General features: G+C 37.8%; 1 protein-coding gene across 1 annotated transcript in view; it reads right to left on the bottom strand.

The window, feature by feature from the left end:
- LOC140240686 (complement C3-like) overlaps positions 1–17,430 on the bottom strand; it is an 81,732-nt gene that overhangs the window by 35,686 nt on the left and 28,616 nt on the right. The window contains exon 5 of the mRNA XM_072320441.1: positions 1,535–1,684. Coding sequence (XP_072176542.1) covers positions 1,535–1,684 — 150 coding nt within the window. The remainder of the gene's footprint in view (positions 1–1,534; positions 1,685–17,430) is intronic.

Raw genomic sequence — 17,430 nt, 5'->3', positions numbered from 1 at the left:
ATATATCTATATTCTGTGATTATATGAAATGGCAAGAGCCCAGTAGAGATTAGAAACAACTAGTGGCCACTGATTGACAAATTGCCCTACATCGATGTCGATGTAGGGCAATTTGTCAATCAGTTGCAATGCAAACATCTTGATGGAAAAAAAAAAAATCATGAATTTGAATAACTAGTGGCCACTCTTTCAAAATCACTGATGTTTCTCAACTCTAATGCAATACCCATCACAATATTCATACAGGGTAATTCCCTCAAAATTTCACAATACTACCCCCCACCCAAAACACACACACACACACACACACACACACACACACAATGTTACGATTTAAAGACATAACAATAAAAGAAATCACACGCATAATCTCAAGCTTGACAAGGAGAAGTTATGGGTAAAGAATAGCTTTTGTATCTTCAGGTCATCCAGGGCACTGACAATGTGAATACCACATCTGCAATAATGTGGCACAACAGTATTTGGATAAGAGGGGCATGAAGGTTCCATTTAATACAGGATAATAGTATCTGTCTCTCTAATGTTTTTCTTTCATTCTAGCATAGGTGCCAGGTTCAACCAAAGCTTCAGTAAACATCCTACAAAGCTGTCACCAATGGTCACTCAAGTTTCTGGGCTATTAAAGTGGAACATTGGCTTAACACCCCAGTGCCAGTCAACTTGGCAAAAAAATATGTGGTCTCTCCAGAAAGGATTGCTTTGTGTCAAGCTAATGAGGAAAACACAAGTTAAGGGCAAACTTGACGTCACATTGAACATTTGCTCATCATGGCACTCTGCTATGCAATGAAAAAAAGAAGAAGGTATTACTACATCAAACACATGTTTTTCTCTCTCAGAAGTGCGAAAAAGTTTGCCTCTCACTGGACCTATGCCAATACAATGTTTTTCTCTTGCCTGTCACTTCCGGCGTGACTATGGCATATCATGCAAGGAAATGTGATTTGGTTCAACACAAGTCGCCACAAGCCCGTAATATCAAACTCAGACTTTGCTCCTTCGATGCAAAACATACCATGGAGTCATTTACACAGCATGGTGTAACTTCAGTATTACATGACTTGAGAGACACAGATATGACATGCTTCACATCCATTCTGACCATTATCATTCTATTAAATAGCTACATCAAACTCTTTCAGCCACAAAAGTATTTCGACTACAGTTCTTATACACTGCACTGCCTCTAGTATACACACCTTTCACACATTTACTCTAATTATATTTCTTTCTTCTGCTGAATCTAAAAGTCACAATTATCATTACATTCTCTCAACCATGTCGCAATGTTGCATAGTTAGAAGTATAACATGACATACTTGAAAGCTTGGAACAAGATTTATGCATTTTCATAAATGATTAAGGGCAAGTTATCATTTTCCAATTTGAGTTTTCATAATTTCATGTTAAAAACTTAATGCAGTTAACTGCTGAAATTCATCAAATTTATTTCTAAGATCACAGGAAAAGAAACATAAAGACAAAAAATGGAGGGTTTTGAAATCAAGATTACCTGCAATCCGTGCAGAACAGTGACTGACCAGTTGCCAAACATGGGCTCAGCGTTGAAGCCAAATGTCTTGTCCAGGAATCCATTGACCACTCTCGTCTCCCGGAACTGCTGGACGATGATCCCTTGTGGATTTCGCACCTGAAGGTGCATCTGTTGGCAAGAGATAATGATGACATTTGTCATGACTGTTAGTGAAAATACAAATTACAGAGGTGACAGTCAACATGCCGAGCATTTTTCAAAGGTTTTGGTTAAGACCTCTGTCTCTCCAGTACATTGAAGACACCCAATTGCACAGACCTAGCTAGTGTGGTGAGTCGCAATGTAGGATTTCTAGAAAATCATTGGTTTCTCTGTTACACACCCTGTGCAGGGCAAATTATCCCAAGAGGTGTTTTTTAATCAAATTAAAATAATTATAGCATCGCCATGGGTATCATTAAAGCTAGCCATTTTGGTGTGTGTTCACATAAAAGAATTAACGGTTTTCACATCACATTTCAGAAAAAGATTTTCAAAAATCCCTAATTTAGGGTGTTCTTATTTTTTTTATCTAAAGTTATCAATAAGTACATTGAGTTGGACAACCTGAGTCTCTTAGCCACTCTCTCCACATCATCTTCAAATAAACTTTGAATTCCTTAGAATTAGAACAGAATAAATCCAATGAATGGACATTCACAGTGTCATCACTACTAAACAAAGAGTAAGAAAGTTAAGGAAGTTGAAAACATCATATTGGTTATAATTTGACCACATAATGCAAACTGGTTGAGGTGATGATGCAATAAACTCAATATTTTCAAATTTATAGTTTGTAAAAGAATTGATGATAAACATGTTTTTGGTTGATGCTGAAGCATTTGCAACTCTTTGCCCATCAAAGAGTCATTACTGCTAAATTATTGTCAAACAACCCCAAAAACTTGATGCCAAGGATGCAAGTTTGTTTGTTTGTTTGTTTGTTTGTTTGTTTGTTCGCACGTTCGGTGGTGTTTTTTGGGGGGTTCTACCTTTCATTTGAAGTGAAAAGGGAAATTTATACTCATTTTGTGCAAACTGGAGTCCATATGATTTATTTAGAATGTGTAGTTACTACTTCAACATCATTGTTCAGCAAAAACATGTGAAACATTGAAATTTCCTGACTTCATTTTAGATCTAACACTGATGAAACTGCTATCATGTTGTTTGTTTAAATGTACTATACTATATAAATGAAGACAAATTGATTATGAAATTAATTACCCACTTTTATTCTTAATTCACCATTTGTCATGATATTACAGTATGAATTTTACAGTTAATTTTCAATTAACAAATATGAGCTTATTTACAGAAAAGATGCAATTTTGTCTGGAAAAAAAAATGTCCTACATGTACAAACGTGATATGGCACCTCCAACAACAATGCCAACAATCAATCTCTACATTATTCAGCCTAGGGTCTAAGTGAGGGCATTGTTTGTGTTGTCTCAAAATATGTCACACAAGGCTTGCTATGGAGGGGCCTCCAGAATGTAGGAGGCTTTTGTCATGTTTGTTTGTGTTTCTATTGTGCCATCACACACTTGAATGGAAGTAAACTTCTCATTTGACTGATTCACAACATCGCTGTCAGAGAGCTGTCTCCTGTCATGGCCACTGTTACATTAACCCGTTGAGGACGAGTCCCGAGTATACTCGGGCAGAAGTCTGTGGGAAATGCGTGTTGTAACAAAAGCCCTTTTTACACTTGTGTTTCTTAACCCCGGACTTTCTCTGACCCAGGACTATCGTTAGTCCCATACCAATTTTTTCAGCTTTTTACACTCGCCAATTAGTCCCGTACTATCTCTTGTCCGGGGCTAAGGAGAAAACTGACCTTTTTACACTCGTATTTCTTAGCCCCGGACTTTCCAAACCACATGAATATTCATGATTACGCTGTGTACTGTACACGTACACGCACGCACCGGCAGCACTTGATTACCTCGTTTCTGACTGGTCAATGAGGGTCGGACTTTGTCTCCGTCGCTTAGCCCAGGATTATTTTTTCGTTCTGTTTACACTGACTTGCTTGGCACCGCAATTGCGGTGCTAGCATCGCAATTGCGGTGCTAACCCTGCTATTTTGCAGGGCCAGATAATACGGGATTATCGGTGGGGCTAGCCCACTTTGGCAAAAACGAGTGTAAACAGAAAGTGGGCTAAGGATAGTCCCGTACCAACGGTGGGGCTAAGGCCCCCCATTAGCCCCACCGTTGGTACGGGACTAAGCAAAAATTTACAAGTGTAAAAAGCCCTATAATCAGTCCGTCCTCAACGGGTTAAAGCTAGTCCTCATACAAACAAGCGGCTAATATTTGACAGCCAGAGAATAGATCTATGCAATATGAAATGTCACTATTCAAATACTTCTTCAACTCCAAGAGAGAATAACGGCTAGTTGGTGCTGGGAATTGTCTCTTTCCAGGAACAGATACAAACACCACTTGGGTTACTGACACAATATCACTGTAATCTTATCTTACACTTTGCATTGTCACACATATAAACATAGACATATTAACACTGAAGAGCTTGATTTCCAAATGTTTGTTTGCTTAGAAATACACTGTAGACATCACTGGAAAGATACATTATGTAAAGCTGCCACATGATTCCACATGCTTACACTCATGTTGGCCACTGAATAAGGAACTCACCCTGAGACTAAAGTTCAGCACAATGCAAATGCAATCTAGTTTTTGTCAATATATCTTCCCACTCCTCCAAGATATTTACACATTATCCCATTATAAAAGTCCTAGAAACTACATTTCTGTGGTTTGGCGGCTGTGTCTCTTTACTGAAGAATTCTTACTTTTGTTGGTAGTGTTTCACAAGGCAGAGTAAGAAAATCTCTTTCATTTGAGCTTTTGTGTGTTCAAATATAATGGTTCATTTCATTCAAATGAAAATGTATGTTTCAGTTTCTGAACTTTTAAAACTTGATGATTGCTGCATTGATGACTGATCTTTAAACTGGCAACACATTCCAGACAAGTAAAGTTCCTACTTCTTTCTAAAATTGGTCAATTTAGGTGTGTACATTTCTGTCTGATTTTGTGAAGATTAATAAATAACAAGTTACATTTCTAATTATTCTCAAATATAGATGCAGACAGGAGTTGTAGGTGCCCATTTAATGAGAATATAATTTCTGCGCCCATAAAACATCCCCAAGGACCAATATATGTCTTCTAATTTTATTTTCATTTTGTTTTGTTTTTTTCATCATACGAGCATGCCACATTCAGCTAACATTTCCCTACTTCACAGGGCTTGCACAGGCACTGGATCAATATTTACTAAAACACTCACTTTTCTTATAGTTGGCCCAGTCTTCTAAAAGCAGCATCATGTGAAATGATGGACCTATGTACCTTCTCATAGTACAGCTGTAGACAAAGTACACACTGTATATACAGTATGCTCTGTTCGACAAAAAAATTAGTGTAACTCGAGTGAAAGCCATCTTCTTGAAACAAATAACACAGAATAAAATGACAATATTCAGTAATTTGAAGTGCTCACTTGAATCTTTCAACCACAATATTTGAAGCAATCTTTTACTTCACTAGGTCAATCTTTCCTTTTTCTAGCATACATGTATCAAAACACAAGTACATGTAGGTGAGCCTTTTATCAGTTTACCCTATAACCAGGGATGTGGTCTTCCATCTCCCTGCAAATAACAGTACAAGTACAGCAGTACTTTGCTTTATAGGATAGGGCAGTAGCCTGAGTTTCAGTATTGTTATATAGGTTGTGTTTCTACAGGTGTGACCTTTTATAAAGCCTACGAATCAGTCAGGGGAGAGGGTACATGTACAGTCAGACCATTATGTTATGTTACTCCCGCACGCACTGCGCACGGGGTCGCTTCGTGCGGCTGCGTGCAGGTTCGTGCGATCTCGCACGGGAGCGTATGGCTCCGTGCGCCCCTGTACGCACCCGTGCGTAGTCGTGCACCTCCGTGCGGATCTGCACGCCCCCGTGCAGATCCGCACGCCTGCGTGCGGATCCATACTCCCTCGCACGCTGTCGCACGGACCCGTGCGGGTCTGGCGCACGGTCCCGTGCGGGTCTGGCGCACGGTCCCGTGCGGGTCGGGCGCACGGACCCGTGCGGCTTTTGGGTGCGATTTCGCACGGCCCCGTGCCGCCAGTGCTTGGTTCCCGCATGATCCCATCTCACCTCCCTGGTTCCCGCAGTGCTTACACGGTACGTGTGTATCAGGTGTATACCGCGTGCGAGTCCATGCGCCATTCCCCGGCCGACAGTTTCAGCGCAAGCGTGAAATGAGACGATTCCCGACAATACGAAAGGCTTGTTACTTGCGCCAAGGAGCTTCAAACCCTTGCTTGCTTATTGCCAGTCAGTCGGCAAGCCGAAAAACCCCGTCTAGAATATCCAAGTTCTCGCACGGGTGACCTCGAGTTGACCCCGCAGATCATGATCACTGAATTACGTTTTCACATGATTTTTTTTTTTTATTTGACAGGTTAAGGTTAAAACCTGAATGCAATATTGTTTAAATTTTCCAAGAGCGACATGAAAGGTCATCGACTTCGTGCATGGCTAATTCATTACCGATGTCCCGGAAATAATGGGTTCACATACTCGTCTAAAATTCCCCAAAGAGTCTTCTTTTTCATTGTAGGGCACTAACGAACGCATACCATGTAAAAGGAAAATTATTATCCAGCTATAAGATGATACCTAAGGTGTAACGTGATGATTTGATGGGTCAGCAGCGCGCGCCAGCAGAAATCATAAGGATATCATTCCTTTACTCGAAATCGCGAAAATATTGTACTGTCCCACATATAGAAATTGACGTGTTCCATGGAGGCCCTTTGTGTGTTATGAGCGACCCCAGCGTAACTGACATGGTCAATTATAAGCGTGTACTAGCTGTGATATACCTTGTTTGTGTCTGTCGGTTGGCATTATGAACAAGTAGACTATTGCCTCTTGCTTGGTCTCTCTCTCTCTCTCTCTCTTCTCTCTCTCTCAACAAGTCATGAATTCACTTTACCCATCATGCCTAATCGAACTACGACATGATTGAGGTAACCGCACCTTTTTATTCTCATAGTCAAAATCAAACTCATTCTTTACATAATTTAAAAAAAAAAATCTTCATATAATTTCTCAAAATACTCAAAAGATGGCCTCAGTCAAAACTTTCTACAAAGATTGCATACGCCAATCTTTACGGCCTAAACAAGTTTTTTTAGAGAGCTATTAGTTCACCCTGTGACGATGACTTCGATTGCGTTTTGAACTTGTACCGAACTACTTTCAACACAACTTTTACCTTTATAGTTCGATTGATGAACTAGTCTTTTGAATTGATAACCGACATTCGTAATCGTAAGCATACAGTAACAAAATACTGTCAATAACAGTTGGAAAATGCAAATGCTATAATAATAGCGCGAGTAACGATCATCTTCATACATTCTAATTCCCAAGTGATGTCGCTTCGAAAATGACACATGGTTTGACTACTGCTTCAAGCAAAGAAAAGTAAAAGGAATGGGATATACTTCTAATGATAATATCACGCCGTACAAGGCATTCCACTGAATTTTGGTAATGTCGGTTACGTTTCTGTGCGCTTTACGTACGGAAAATAAAAGGCAGATTGATGCTATTAAATGCTAACACAACGCATTCAAATGATTTTTTGAAATAGACCGTGTACAATGTAATGTTTTAGTATTCGGTTTGAAACTTTAAATTTGCGAGTCCTTTATAAAGTCATATGGGTTATTACATTATCAATTCAAGCAAAAATTACAGTACTTTAAGGATTCGGATTTGCTCAGAAGATTAACAATGCTATCTTTGGCAATAGTTTGCAACAGAGACAATCCGCTTCAATAGATATACAATGTAATTCTGTTTTCATAAATAGAAAGGAAAACGTAAATAAGTCAACTTTATAACTTCAATGAGCTTTCTCACCAACTGAACTTGATTTGATCTGCCGTGCATGATATCGCTGTGTGTTCTATTAATTCTATGATATTGTTTAATTTGATATTGTTTAATTGGCACACGTGTTTTTTTTTTTATGCAGAATATTTCAGGTAAGTATAATTCATTGAAGCTAATAATGTTTGTACATATGACGTGTTCGTTGTTTTGTATTTTCATTTTTATAATATATCACGTGTCCATTATCTGATTATGACTACGAAAATATGACAACTGTTTAAATGCGGAGTATGTACTGGAATACTAATGTCTCCCACCAGTATAGACAAACTAATTTCTAGTCGTCTATCCCCGCTTGAAATGGAAATGAAATTACACACCAAAAAAAAAAAAGAAAAAAAAAAAGAAAGGAAACGAAGTTCAATTTTCAGTAGATTTCAACTGTTTTGTTTAGTGCCTGATACATATAATGGGCAAAATTCTTTAGCGCATAAGCAATCACACAACTTAATTGGGAATAAATTTATGTCTTAATGATTGTATCTTATCGAAGAAAACTCGTCTCCTTGCCTGAATTTTAGCTTCTTCTTTTTCAAGCTTGCGGGAAAGAAATAGTTGAACATCAATCGCAATCATAAAGAGAAGCCACATCCTTAAAAACAAACACAGGAGTACTGAGACGCACTACGAAATGCTTCCTTTTGTTGGGGGGGGGGGGTTATTGATTATTCTGAAGGTTCATAGATCACACAATTCATATGGTTCGCTATTAGCTTAGGTTCGTTAAGAAAAAAAAAAATAAACAGATAAATGCGTTCCTTTTCCGGTGGTTCCTTTACCCGAAAGTAATCAAGCAATCACTTATTTCAGTATAAGATTTGTGAATACAAAACGATACGACGACGGCCTTTAAAGCATTAATTCCGAATATAATTGTAAATATGACTATCGGTCTATACTCAACTTCTCAAATGCAGAAAGATTGCAACTGTAAATGTGGTGTTCTGTAAAAAAAAAATAATAATAATAAACAAAAATAAAAATAGGTTTAAGCTACAGTACAAGTTAATGGTTCTTTATATGCTATGGTATCATAAAAGTGACCGAGAATAAGAAGCACTATAATTTCAAATTAATATGATACAATCATAATTATAAAAAAAAAAAAAACAACATGAAGCTGTTAGGCCTATACATCAACATTTGCTTCTGATACGTATAGTATAAATTATGTGCAGCTTTGGCAAGCGCGATAAAAGCGATAGATAATGTGGACGCAACGCCTATAAGGGAAATGTGCCTAATATGGCGGGAATTCAGAATGTTACGGCTGTATACAGCTGCAGCAGAGCAGGCACGAAAGCAGTCGTTGATCCTCTGCAACATTACGACCATGTGCATTATTAGAGGGTTTTTAGTACACGCAAAGAACACGATCTGAAAAGACGACTATCGTTAATTAACTTCATTAACTTCCTCTATTGATGCTGTCTTTTGTATTCCCCCCCCCCCCCCCCTACAATGGGTTCTCAGGTTCTATTCACTCTAGTAGTCCATGGGCCAGGCCAGATATTGGTACCATCTGAGGTGGCAATACCTTCTTGGTGTCATTTTGTTTGTCGGGCATAGATATGCCTATCAAGCTATGATAGCATTTCCAAATGAGTAGCTTAGTCATAGTAAATTAATTTTAAACCAATTTGGTCTCGTTGTTATATCCCTCTACTTCTGAATCGAGACCAACCGCTATACAAAGAAGAGTACTGTCTTCTGTATGTTCACAGGTGTTCTGTTGTAAACGCGGACGGGTGCGCTTAGTCTTTATTCAAGGCAGCGAAGGGAATATCCAAGGGTTATGATATCCACGGGGCTTAGTCTAGTATTCAAGACGGCGAAGGGAATATCCAAAGCTTAACAGTGTATATCCCTTTATCTAAAAACAACAACAACAACAAAGCAATTATTTATCATTTTCCGCTGAAAACGCTACGGTGAAAACGCTAATACCATGCCAATGTCGCTTTATTTCCATTCAAACAATGAAATATTATGCAAAAACAATGTACCGGTACACTACAATACATTATAATTGATAATGTTGTAAATGAACAGAGTGATTTTTGTTTATAATTGATGTATTTGTTGAGAGGGTTGTATAAAAACAGTATAGATAATCCCTTTTATTAGGAACTTTAGATATGATAACGGTACATTGTTGTAGATAAAGACTAAGCGCATTGCACCGCGTGACAGCTGTGGACATCATAACCCTTTGGATATTCCCTTCGCTGCCTTGAATAAAGACTAAGCGCATCGCGTTTACAACAGAACACCTGTGGACATACAGAAGGCAGTGCTCTTCTTTGTATAGCGGTTAGTTTCGATTCAGAAGTACAGGGATATAAAAACGAAACCAAATTGGTTAAAAATTCATTTATTATGACTAAGCTACTCATTTGGAAATGCTATCATAGCTTGATAAGCGTATCTATGTCCGACAAACAAAATGACACCAAAAAGGTTTTGCCACCTCGAGTGGTACCAACAACCCATTTTTCGGGTCTTGGCCCATAGACTATAGGTATTGGTACTTGCTAAGCGCATCTCCTTTAGTTTCCACTGACAACAATATGGGAGGAGAATGGAAGCGATCAAGGCCCTCGCTAAAAGACGCTTGTTGTAATACGCATTGCGTGCCTTTCTTTCTTTCTTTCTTTCTACTGTTTCCTATTGTTTGTGAGTTAAAAACTTGCGGCAACTAAGTCACCGCAGCCGACACACAACGCTTACCGACTCATTCATGCGGCGGCAGCGTCACGGACACAAACGCACTTCAGTTTACATTCGGGCTGCCGTATTGGTTAGAATAGTTAATGATAGACCTGTCCTGCGATTGGGTCATTTGCCATCTTACACATCCAAGCTATGCCGTATACGGTAGTGCGTGCGATTGAGCGTAAACGCCGTCGCTAAGCAGGACTGTTGTATTGTTTCGTCTATAGTGAAAGAAACAGGTTGTTAGCTTGAACATAGCCCGAACTTTAAGAGCGATTTTCTCCGTTATTTAGAAAATGGACTGACATCATAAGCGTAGATAATATTCGTTTCTATGATCCATAGGGATGTCCAAATGAGTTGTATTACATATCAGTGTAAAGCTTAGTGTCTGTAGAATGCACATATAGGCATAACTACGATCTCATTTTTTGCGACTTTTGACTCATTCCGACGGAGCGCATCACGTGTGTGGCGCTCCGACAAAATGAGTCATAAGTCGCACGGCGAGTTTTCCCGTAATGAGCCGCAAATGAAGGGGAAGCAGTGCTCGGGTCGAAATTTTTTTTATACGGATTTTGATTCCTTGATGTTTTATCTGTTTGTACAGAAAATTTCAGCGTGTAAAAATGAGTACAAGTGTCCCAAATCACAGTTTTTCTGAGACAATTTTTTCGGTTACATTTTTTTCGAACGCTCGCCTTTGCGTTGCGTTTCGCACCTATTGTTCTTGCCCGATTGAGACTCCACCTCCGTTTCTAGGGTGTATGCTAATGAGGCATTGCTCTTGACCCCATTGAAGACAAAACAAAGCATGGTGCGCGCGGCGGTCAAGCGGTGAGGGCTTTAGAATTACGCAATAATAGTGAGCTGACCAAGGCTATCGATTGCATGACCAGCGAGTTTCGTTTGATACATGCCCTCCATTTCATGAAGTGGTGATTGATGTGACGCACAAATCGCGCTGAAAAAAATAATTCCAACGAACGATCACGCAGAATTTATAATACTTTATCTATGAGCTAATACAATGATCATAATAATCGAACTTGAAACCTCTGTATGCGAGTGTGTACTTTTACAACGGTTATTAATTGGCCTCATTAATGAATTCATTCAAATAATCATAACTTTCTTTCCCTGGTATGTGCCTTGCTGTTTAAAGTTCATCTCTGGAGATATAGTAGGGCCTAAAAGTTGTCAATTACATGTATTCTCGTTTTTATTAAGTCGACAATTCGTGTGATAATTCGCCAAATTTATGTAATGCATACTATTGTTTCCCTGGTTAATAAAACTTATTGCCCTATTTCTTATGATGGTTTGGGCCGCGACGGCATGGAGAGAAATCGGAAGATAAACATTATTAATGCCCAAATACAATGTAGGTCGTGTTCCCTTTTGAGGATACTCTGACTCTTGTCATCTGTGTATTTTTTTAGAGGTAGGACCTATCTGAGAAAGGGACAGAAAGCTGTGTCGCTACTCAAAAGTGTGCTTCTTCATTTTGTTTTGTTTTTTAATCAGAATGTTTGTAATGATAGCTGTTTGTCGTGCATTGCGTGTAGCTGACATGTGAGAGGTCAAGTCTGCAAAGAATTTGGCTAACAGCTTTGCGAAGTAGCAGCGCTAATTGCCCATTGAATTGCGTATTCTGAGGAATTTCAAATGAAAGAACTCGGACGACACTGTTCACGCCTTGTATCCGAGTAAACCCCGCATCAACGAAGCCTTAAACAATGAAAGGTAAACTTCCTGCTATCAAGGGGTGGATAAAGACGCAACCAGTATTCTTTCTTCGCCATTGATAGCAGAATCAGTGACTGAATGGAGCAACAGTGTTGGAGGATCGGCATTATGTCTGCTAGTTTGTAAAAGAATTTTTCAGTCCCCTTTTGTCTTCAGAACCACAGTCAGGGACGCTAAGTTACTCTATCTCCTACAAGCTGTCGTTACTATCTTAAAACGTGAATTTTATGAAAGGTTAAAAGTGATCGCGGAATCAGTTCTTCTGCGTGACACATGCAGGCTTTTATAATAGCATACCAAGCTTACATCGTTTACCTGTATAGAAAGGGCGGGGATACACACTTATCGCAATTATCCGGATTTGAGAGTAATACACTCTACTAGTTTTCTTCATCTTTCCCTCAACAAAGACCATGGTAATTCAAAACAAACAAACAAACTAACTAACTAACTAACAAACAAGCAGTTGCATTATATCAGAACGTACACAAATTTTTGTGTTTCATGTATGTATAGGTCATCTCTTGCTGTATAGTACGCATTTGTTGTCGTTTTTACAGTGTTTCCTAATAAATGCCTATAGCGAAAACCCAACACAACTTTTATCAAGGAGGAAAGGGAACTTACATTTAAATATAACATAGTTTACAGAAATCAGACATGTAAATAAGGCAATCATATACATCCGCACGGCCGATTATAATCTCTTACTTTGATTATCAAACATGATCGCCGGCATTTACGTGCTTTTTTCTAATTTTTTGAACTTGCCTCATTTTCTCTTTTTTTTTAAACAACTGCTCGAAACATTTAAAAATCGTAACACAGTCTGCTAACCCACAACATGATATTCCATTTGATTCGTCACTTATTGTTGGTCGGGTGACGCCAAATGTTGGAATCTCGAGCGATGATACACGGCATTTTGTTTGTTGGTTTTCGTCTCATCGCTCAAAAGAATTTTGACTACGATTACAGAGGTATCATCTACAAGACATAACTGATAGTTTACAGTAGTGATCATCAATTCAGTAAGGATTAGTCAAGTCATGAATTCACTTTACCCATCATGTCTTTTCGAACTACGACATTGTTTGGGTAACCGCGCCTTTTTGTTCTCATAGTTCAAACTAATTCTTGACATAATCAAAACAAATAATTTTCTTTATACAATTTCTCAAAATATCCGAAAGATGGCCTAAGTCAAAACTTTCTACAAAGATTGCATACGGCAATCTTTACTAGCCTCAACAAGTTTTCTAGAGCTATCAGTTCCCCCTATGACGATGATTTCGATTGCGTTTTGAATTTGCATCGAACTACTTTCAAAACAGCTATTACCTTTATATTTCGATTAATAAACCAGTCTTTTGAATTCATAACCAACATTCGTAATCGTAACCATACAGTAACATAATACTGCATGTCAATAAAAGTTGGAAAATGTAAATGCTATGTCAGTAGCGCAAAATAAATGAGTACCGATTATCTTCATACATTCTAATTCCTAAATGATGTCGCTACGAAAATGACGCATGGTTTGACGACTGCTTCTAGCAAATAAAAGTAAAAAGGAATGGGATATACTTCTAATGATAGTACCACGCCGTACAATGCATTTCACTGTATTTGGTAACGTTTGGTTACGTTTCTGTGCGCTTTACGTACGGAAAATAAAAGGCAGATTGATGCTATTAACATGCTTACACACAACGCATTCAAAATGTTTTTTGAAATACACCGTGTGCAATATAATATTTTAGTATACGTTTTGAAACTTTGAATTTGCGAGTCCTTTATAAAGTTATAAGCAGGGTTATTACATTATCAAGCAAAAATTTAAGTATTTAGGGATTAGGATTTGCGCAGACGACTAACAGTGCTATATATAGCGATTGTTCGCAACAGAGACAATCCTCTTCATTAGATATACAATGTAATTCTGTCTTCATGAATTGAAAGAGAAACGAAAAGAAGTCAACTTTTTAACTTCATGTAGCTTTCTCACCAATTGAACTTGATTTGATCCGCCATGCATGATATTGCTGTGTGTTCTATTAATTCTATTAAATTATCTAATCGGCGTGCTTGTTTTTTTATGCAGAATATCACAAGTAAGTTTAATTCATTGAAGTTCATAATATTTGTACATATGGCGTGTTCGTAGTTTCGTATTTTCATTTTTATAATATATCATTTGTCCATTATCTGATTCTGACCACGAAAATATGGTGACTGTTTAAATGCGGAGCATGTACTGGAAAATGTAATGTCTCCTGTCAGTATAGACAAACAAATTTCTAGTCTATCCCCGCTTTAAATGGAAATGAAAAAAAAAAAAACAAGTTCGACTTTCAGTAGATTTCAACCGTTTTGTATAGTGCCTGATTCATGTAATGGACACAATTCTTTAGCACATAAGCAATCACACAACTTTCGGGAATAGATGTATGTCTTAATGATTGTATCTCATGGAAGAAAACTCGTCTCCTTGCCTGAATTTTAGCTTCTTCCTGTTCAAGCTTGCGTGAAAGAAATAGTTGAACATCAATCGCAATCATTAAGAGAGGCACATCCTTAAAAATAAGCACAGGAGTACTGTTTTCTGTATGTTCCGTAGGGCTGTAAAATGCAGCTCTATGGTATATGTTCACAGGTATTCTGTTGTAAACGCGGTGCGCTTAGTCTTTATTCTAGACGGCGAAGGGAATATCCAAAGCTTATGATACAGTGTATATCCTTTTATCTTAAAACAACAACAACAACAACCAAAAAAAAAAAGATTCCTCTTGAATTTTACCGTATTTTGCAATTATCTATCATTTTCCGGCAAAAACGCTAGTGTGAAAACGCTAACACCACGCCGATGTCGCTTTATTTTCATCCAACAAAAAAGGATAATGCAAAAACAATGGACCGGTACACTACAATACATTATAATGAATAATATTGTAAATAAACAGAGTGATTTTTGTTTAAAATTGATTTATTTGTTTAGAGGGTGGTATAAAAATAGTATAGATAATCCCTTATATGAGGAACTTTAGATATGATAACGGTACATTGGTCCAGATGAAGACTATATAAGCGCACCGCGTGACAGCTGTGGACATCATAACCCTTTGGATATTTCCCTTCGCTGCCTTGAATAAAGACTAAGCGCATCGCGCTTACAACAGAACACCTGTGGACGTACGGAAGACAGTGCTCTTCTTTTTATAGCGGTTAGTTTCGATTCAGAAGTATAGGGATATAAAAACGAGACCAAATTGGTTTAAAAAAAACAACATTTTTTTATGACTAAGCTACTCATTTGGAAATGCTATCATAGCTTGATAAGCATATCTCTGCCCGAAAACAAACTGACACCAAAAAGGTTTTGCCACCTCAGGTGGTACCAACAACCCATTTTTCGGGTCTTGGCCCATGGACTATAAATTGAAGTGTGTTCATGCTACATTTGAAGGGATAGCATACAGCGAAGGGAAAACAAACCTGAATGGCCATCTTCAGGAAGCTATTTTTTGTTGGCGATTATGAATTACTTAACTATGAAATTGAAATAAAAACATACAGAAAAACGACTGCAAAATCTTTGCATAATGTGCCATTATTTATAATCAAGTTTCCATTACTTTTCTTTTATGATACATTTCCTTCGATTAGTGCTCCTTTATTCTTTCCCATTACATTTCATCACTTTCCTTTCCGGCTATCCACTTCATTCCCCGCCTACAAACGTATACAGATATTTTGCCCGTATATACAATCTCAAAAGATATTGCCATAACACAGATAGGCAAACCTGACCGGATGTAACATTACATTTCGATTGCTAAAGTGTGATCGGATTACCATCTATCAAAAAGAATTTAGAAGACCATCATATTTCTCCCCCCCCCCCACCCTCTTTGATCTCTCTCCCTCTCTTTCCAGTTATCCAATTCTTTGATTGAATAATATCATTAGTGAAGATCACTTCTCGATGATGCTTTGCCTGTATTATATATATATATATATATATATATATTTATATATATATATATACATATATGTATATATATATATATATATATCTAATATATGTACATTCATCAAACAACATTTAGAAGACCAGCCTATTTTTCTCCCTCTCTCTTTCTCTCCCTTTCAATCTTTCTTCTCATCGCTATAGATTCCAGTGTTTCGCCTGAAGACCGGAAGACCTCATAAATGTTCTATCAAATATACAAATTCCACAAAACAATAGTCTTTCCGGTTAGTGATGAGTTTTCATCATAATAATATTATAACAAATAACTTCTGTCTTATCACTATGTGAAATCTTATTACATGTGATTCGTAATGAGCAATACTTCTTGGCAGTAGAGTTTTAAGTCAATTATAACATTGTACATACAATTGGCAGCATTTAACCCCTACTGTTGAATCACAAATGTGCTCGTTGATCTCTTTTATTAAATCCCATGGAAACCTTAAGTCATATCTGTAGGCAGACATAATGGATAATTCCAGAAAGCAAACTTCTTATACAAAAAAAAAAAAAAAAGAGAAGAAACTTCTGTGTGGATGGCAGGTACCGCAATAGCATGGATTTTTTCAGATTTAGTTATCATAAGTTGTCAAAGAAAGCAAGAAAGATGCAATGATTTATTTGAATATTGAAAATCCCATCAGGCTCTTGTCAACATTATGAAAGGGATAATTGCTGAAACAAAACCGAGAAACTAACTCAAATGAAAGATTGGTCTGCGAAACTCAACTTCGATGTTGCTTGAAGTTGTTTTTTTTTTTTCTTTCTCTCATACCTATGAATGACAGTCTGATTATGTCATTTACAGGTCGTTCAAATAATCTACTTGGCCAACAAACCAAATAGAGGATATTCTGTATAACGTTCATGCAACGCAAGATCCGATGGTTATTGCCTTTATGGGGTCCTATATATTCATCATGGTGAAACACAGCCTAACATATGCGAATGTTTTACGCAAGAATACTTTGAATAGACCAGGTGGCCAGAGTATCAGGTTACATTGTACCTTATTGAATAGACAGGATGTTGATATAAAGACATTCCTGGACGCGCTCGTAGAAAAGTCGGGGATTATGAGCATAATAGAGAAGTTCAAAGGCCGATTACAGACGGTCTCTTTTTTTCTGCACCGGTCCATAGAATGCATTTGCCTTCGTAGAAAGCGCTCCAAATTTGTGAAGAGTGATTAATTTTGTGAGAGATGGACCTGTGATAACCCATCGCTTCAATTGAACACTTTGTTTAGGAGCAAGGTATTTTGGGCAATAAAAGCATGAAATGTTCTTGTCTTATCTCATGTGTATCGATGAAATCAAATGTTTTCATGCTGCTATTGAAGTGGTTTATTCACTTATCGTGCCAG

This window comes from Diadema setosum, chromosome 17 (genome assembly GCF_964275005.1).
Source record: "Diadema setosum chromosome 17, eeDiaSeto1, whole genome shotgun sequence".
NCBI lineage: Eukaryota > Metazoa > Echinodermata > Echinoidea > Diadematoida > Diadematidae > Diadema > Diadema setosum.
Note: the sequence above shows the minus strand (reverse complement) of the source record. Positions and strands in the feature narration are given on the sequence as shown.